The 6,416-nt window shown below is 36.3% G+C and overlaps 1 protein-coding gene across 3 annotated transcripts in view; it reads left to right on the forward strand.

Annotated features, from left to right (window-relative positions):
- Positions 1-6,416, forward strand: part of col14a1 (collagen, type XIV, alpha 1) — a 176,961-nt gene that overhangs the window by 83,763 nt on the left and 86,782 nt on the right. For all 3 annotated transcript variants that reach the window (XM_015380812.1, XM_015380811.1, XM_015380813.1), the window contains 2 exons: positions 2,401-2,523; positions 4,996-5,145. In XM_015380812.1, the coding sequence (XP_015236298.1) occupies positions 2,401-2,523; positions 4,996-5,145 (273 nt within the window). The remainder of the gene's footprint in view (positions 1-2,400; positions 2,524-4,995; positions 5,146-6,416) is intronic.

Here is a 6,416-nt window from a genome sequence, read left to right on the forward strand (position 1 = left end):
AATGCAAGCGTAGAAGAAGAAATGTGCTGTTTACCTGTGCAAAGAAAGAAACAACGAAAGAAAAATGTCTGAGGACTTCGGTGTTGAGGAAGAGCTTGAGTTCTTTGCCGAGCTGAATGCGCACTTTCATCTGGTTTGGTCTGCCGCGGTTTCTGTAGACTCGTGAACGCGCTTTTAGGAAATCCTAAGTATATTGCTTTATTTCATCAGGAATATATGTTTTTTTGTTCTTTTGGTATACTGTAAGCATAATATTTGATTAAGCCATGTTAACAATGTTAGTAAGTGCCTCCAACCACCTGTTTTTGCTGCTTCTTTATGGGGACCTCCCACAGTGAGCACATAGTAGACCAAATGGTGACATGTTCAGACATGCTGAGATGCCTACAGCAGACGGGGACAAACTTACAACTTCCTTTTACTGGACTTTGACGTTAAGAGAACCTGATTCAGCAGAGGTGAAGTCTGCTGCAGATTTCCAGTCAATTAAAAGTCTAACCCACAAAGCAAAAAGCTAGTTCTGCCATTACCTGTTAATGAATGGCATCAGCCACTGACAATTTTAACATGACAATATGTCATTTCATGACTGAAATTTTGAAATTTTCTTTCCCTGTTTCTTTTGTGATGCATTTTATCAAGCTGTTTTTTTCTTTCACTTTGATATTTTTATGTGTGACAACCAATAAAAAAATTAGCCATAATTTGGTCCATTTCTATTAGTGCTGTTACATGTTTTCATGTAAGAGTGTCACAGTCTCCCTCCTCGGCAAATAAAATACATTAAATGAATGTTTTGTTATCAGTTTTAATGTTTCAGCTCACAGCTCTTTTCTTGGTGAAAGAGCTAGTTAAATGTTGCAAGCATTCCCTAATCATGCAGAATCTGAATAATCAGACCTGTCCAATTATTTGTTGTAGAACTGTAAAAATGTGGAGTTTTTTTAACCTTAAAAAGTGCCAATATCAATGTTACTGTTTGTAAATACTGTTGAATAAACAGTTTTTGATACATAAATAATATGATTTTTGTAGTATAGTAAAACAGCTTACCTCTGAAGTAATTATTTTTCTTTTCTTTCTTTTCTTTTTTTCTTTTTTAGATCAAGTTTTATTTTCATACAAGCTTTTAATTGACCAGTGAAGTTATTTCAAGGTTTTTCTGTANGTGTTTTATTTTCCATTCAAGTTTGACTAGTCTTTAAAATATGTTTGTTTTTTCCCCCCACTAATTTTATGCAGATCCTCATGCCAAAAAAAAAAAGTGAAAGTTTTTGATACATAAATAATATGATTTTTGTAGTATAGTAAAACAGCTTACCTCTGAAATAATTATTTTCTTTTCTTTCTTTTCTTTTTTCTTTTTTAGATCAAGTTTTATTTTCATACAAGCTTTTAATTGACCAGTGAAGTTATTTCAAGGTTTTTCTGTACAAAAAACGATGTGGGTTTTGGTTTCTGAGAACATCCTGATTCAGAATTTATTTTCCCTAAGCAGAAAGTTACTGTGTATAAAATTGATGGTAATTTATGTGCCTGGTGGAGAAAATGAATTACATTGAGAAATACTGATGCTATCCTAATTGTCTTAATAAGGATGCCTTATTGTTGAAGGAGATTCTATAATAATAAAATAATTGAATTAGTTCAGTTGATTTCCTTTACCATTATCCATCATATTTTAAACACTGATTGTTTCTTTGTTATACTGTGAAATCAAATGTCACATTAAACATGCCATCTTTAAAGATTAGGGTGCCATAATCAATCATAAATTAAATATAACATTTGTAGTCTCAGGCTTTAATATTAAATGAGAGCATTGACATATTATTTGAAAACTCTTTGAGGGTTAAAATCACTTTAAATCGAGAGACTGGAAAGTTTAACATCATTGTAGTTATTATTTGAAGCCTTGCTGTGTTTGTGTCAGAAGGAAATTATTTATGTCAGCAAAACAACTTAGAATGTTCTTCTTTTGCCATTCTCCACCCACACCCTCTAGTTATATGACACTTAAGAATACCGTTTTTCAGCCCTTCTGCAAATAATATAAGAAATCCAACAACCTATTTTCTCCTTTGCTGAAGCCACAAATTCACACCAGCAAACATCAGCTACCTGAGAATCATTGCTTACCTTTGCATATTTTCTCTCTGGAAATGTCCCATTAAATATTCCTTTGTTAAAAAACCTTTGAAATATTTAAAATTGAATAATGTTTTCGACTAGAAAATAAGAACTTATTTTTCATATAGGTATGTTCAAAGACTCAGTAAAATAAATTTTTAGGGACTTTTTGATCACCTTCAGCACAAAGTCCAACTGTGTACAATCAGAAACCATGCTGACCTCCCTAGTATGCCATTAAAGGTATCTTTTTTGTTGTTATTTTGGTAGTGCCTCTCTTGCCTCCTGAAAATCTACGCGTGTCAGAAGAGTCGTATAACCGCTTCCTGGTCTCCTGGGATCCGCCTCAGTCTCCAACAGAAGGTTACAGGATTGTCTATCGACCAGTCTATGGTATACATGCATAAACCCGCACACATATACATTCTCATTTTGCTATCCTTAGTAATGAACATTTGTTGTCTTGCATTGACTTCTAATGATTTTAAGTAACTTTCAACCCATTATATGTTTATCATTCACAATAACTCTAACCCTAACCATTACAAATGGATACCTAACACTTAGCCTGGCCAGCTGGATTGACTTATGCCCTTTACAAAGTGTATCAGTCTGCCAAGGAGCATGTAGAGCCTGATTTCAAAGGCAGGACTGACAGAATCAGAGCAAACAGGTCAGAACCAATCAAATAACAACAGATATAAGTCTATGTAAGTTATCCCTTTTAACAAGAAAAGCTCTTAAAGCTCAATAAATCTCTAAAAACACTTACGGCAGCTAGTTTTTTTTTATTTTAAAGGTATATCCAGCTCCTTCGCGAGGTAAAATTGCTCTGTTGCCACTACAATCTTGACTGTTCTAGTTACAAGAAAGCACTGTTGCATTATGGGTAATTCTGACACAAACCCCCCCATCCCATGCTATGATTTGTCCAGTCTGTTTTTGACTGGAGACCCTAAGCCGTGCCAGACTGACTTACACCCAGTGTAAGTGTATGGTTAGCCACTCACACTAGCCTTTCATGTTTTGTGGGGGCTTATCATTGACTTCTATTCATTTCTCTGACCTAACCCAGACCCTTATCCTAACCATGACTTTACCAACATATACTTAACCCTAACCTAATCTGAATTCGGACTTTAGACCTAACCCTAAATCAAAGAAGAAAACCGTTCCTTGTGGGAACCAGTGGAATGGCCCCATAAATATCTAGAAGCCCCCACAATGGAGCATACTGTATTTAACAAAAAAATGACACAATAGGATTGCACAATCCTCTTAATGTAACAAAAGCATGTCCACGCAGATGGACAGAGAGGAAGAATCAAAAACAAAAAACAGCTTAAAGCTTAAAGAAAAGCCCCAGCAGTGCAGCACTGAAATAGAGACATCTTACCTACTCATTTATTTCTTTTCTAGAAACCTCATTAAATGCCCAATTTATTGGATCTGCCTTGCATCTTGGTGTCAGTTGCTTTACCGAGGCATGGATGTAGTGTTTTACAGTTTCTAACCTAAAAACAGCTATTGTGTGACAGAGCACCAGCTCAAGGCAAACATGTTACATAAAGTTTATCATCGGAAAGATGAGTGGGAAAAAAAGACAGGTCTAAGACCTATTTCTCCCACATTATGCAGTTAGAGCATATTAAACTGAATAAAAAATTGTTGGTGTGTTGGCAGAGACATAACCATTCTATATCTCATTAGAATTGCTCAACTGCCTGTTGTTAACATAATAGCCGTAACTCATTAATTTTAGCAAGTTTTTTTTTTTTTTAAGGAGTCACACAGGTTTCCCCAGGAGTTTTATAATTCTGGCATTCATTTCTCAAGAGGCAAAGAAATACCTTTTCTATTTCTTGCTAAACCACAATGCTGTGACTTAAATGATGAGCACAGCTACTGAAAGCAATCCACTATTAAAGAACTGGCTTATAATTGACTTCATTTAATTTCAAACTGAAAATAAACATTGAGAATATCCCCTGCTGAAATATTCTTACACATTATTCAAGAAATTATCTCTTTCTTTATGCCTACAAAGTCCAAGATTCGTAACATTGGCAGTATTTTTTTAAATTTCAACCTAGTCTTATTTTTTATATTTTAAATCCATCCTCTAATCAGTATCTTCTATATAGTTGTCCAACTTGTGTTCTCTCTCCTCTAATCCAGAAAATGATGCGACTTGTTTTCCACCTTAGCTATTCTGCAGCCTGTTTATTAACACATTTGCAAAAGCATGTGCATATAACTCCTGTTTTGAATTCAATTATTTGATCTTGGGGTTATTTTAAAATGTAAAAAAGTACATAATAGTCTGGTGCTGGCACAGAAACTTAGGGAAAAAAAATTTTAGTTGCTTGCTAATTTTGTTTTAAGAATCAAACCTCGTCAGCTATTAAGCAAGCAAATAGAGAATAAAATTTGATCAAGCCTTTCAAATTGTGACCCTGGAGCATTGCGTCAACATGCCCCCAGGGTTGTTTTGGCTGACTCACTGGATCCTTTCAAAAAGAGGATTTGAAGGTCTGCTATTTAGCCTGGTATTTGCTTATGATTTTACTGCTTTTGGAAGTTCTTTAGATGGTTGGTCCCATTCATATTCTGATGTATTTGTCTTTTGTGACTCATATATTTATTCTAGGTGTTAAACTCTTCTTTTCCATGATTAAAATTCGTAATATTTCCTTTCGTTCACACCATATAGAGTGCTTTGGATTTATATATTTATATTTATATATATATTTATATAGTATTTTTATACATTCAGGAATCTATAAAGTACATTTTTCTGTGGGAGATTCGTTTCTGCTCTGCCTTTGTTTATGTAGTTATTTGCTTTTGTTTTTTTTTCTTTAGATCAAGGTCCACTTTCGGAGACAACTGTAGGTGAAGATGTGACCTCCGTTGTCCTTCTCAATCTTTTGAGTGGGACAGAGTACACTGTCCAAGTGACGGCCTTCTACTCAGCAGGACCAAGTGAACCGGAACTCATTAATGCAAAGACATGTAAGCATTGGTTATATACACACCACAGAAATTCTAATTTTTCCTAAGAAAAAAATTTTTTCCAACTAAATGAAAATCACTCAGACTGAATTTCACAAATTAGTTTGTATTACAATTAACATGTTTCCCCCAAGACTGGTCAATCTGTACTAAAACTCTTTAAATTGGAATGTGTATGCTAACGGATGAGTGACTGAATGTAGTGAAAGCTTTGGAGTCCTCTGACCTGAAAAGTTAATAAATAAGTACAGATAATTTATCAGCCACTCTATTTCTACCTGAACAATATTCACATTAATGCACAAGCACAAATAAGGTGGTTGTAATAAAGTGTTAGAATTAAGTTAAATTTATTTATTTAATTTCTTTTTTTTTTTTTCAAGCTTTTGCAGCACTAGTGGCTCGTTTTTGTGAGGGAATGAGGGAAGAATGGAGCAGGAGGGCAACTACAGTGAGACGGTCACTGTATCTGTCTGTCTTGATGAAGAGAGAGCTGAGTCAAAAGCCGAAGCTCGTGATTTAGTCTGGGTCTCCCTACTTAGGCTGCTACCCCCAGGATCTGACCTTTCCTTTTGCGGAAGAAGACTGATAGATATTTTATGGATACTTATTTAATAGCTTTGCAGTTTTTGGTACAGATTTTTTATCAGATTTACCATATTTTCACGACTATAAGGCGCACATAAACGTCTTTTTTTTCCCTCAAAATGTGCGGTGCGCCCTTTGGTGCGGTGCGCCCTATGTGTGTTGCAACTGCGACTTTTGAGACCACCTCATTGAGGAGATGATGAAAGAGTGGCTGAATGTAAGGAGACCAGGTGGGTTTTTTTCCACTCATCACCACACCATCGATGTTAATCTGACTACATGCGTGCCCATCTCACAGCTGATGTGAAAAACATGGTGAAACAAATTAATGCTGTGCTCGCTGTGAACCGCACGCAGCAGGTGCAGCAGAAGCAGCGAGTTTACATGCAAAGTCAACGGTTGACGCGCTATAGGTGCAGCAAAAGGTCCCGCAGCGCGTTTTGAGCAGCAGGCGCAGCGCGTCGGGAGCGCGCCGCCAACGCGCTGCTGCTGCTCGAGATGGATAAATTGAAGTTTTGCTGCTGGAAGCGCCGCATCAACGAATCAGAGAAGCTGATCTGGGAGCTGACAGCAAGACAGACACAGCGCTCTGATGACATATTAAGGCAAATGGAAAGAGCTGGATGGATGAGGAGATGATGAAAGCGTGGCTGAGGCAGGTGTATGTGAGGCAAGGACATAGG

Source organism: Cyprinodon variegatus, unplaced genomic scaffold (genome assembly GCF_000732505.1).
Source record: "Cyprinodon variegatus isolate N-32 unplaced genomic scaffold, C_variegatus-1.0 Scaffold221, whole genome shotgun sequence".
Lineage (NCBI taxonomy): Eukaryota > Metazoa > Chordata > Actinopteri > Cyprinodontiformes > Cyprinodontidae > Cyprinodon > Cyprinodon variegatus.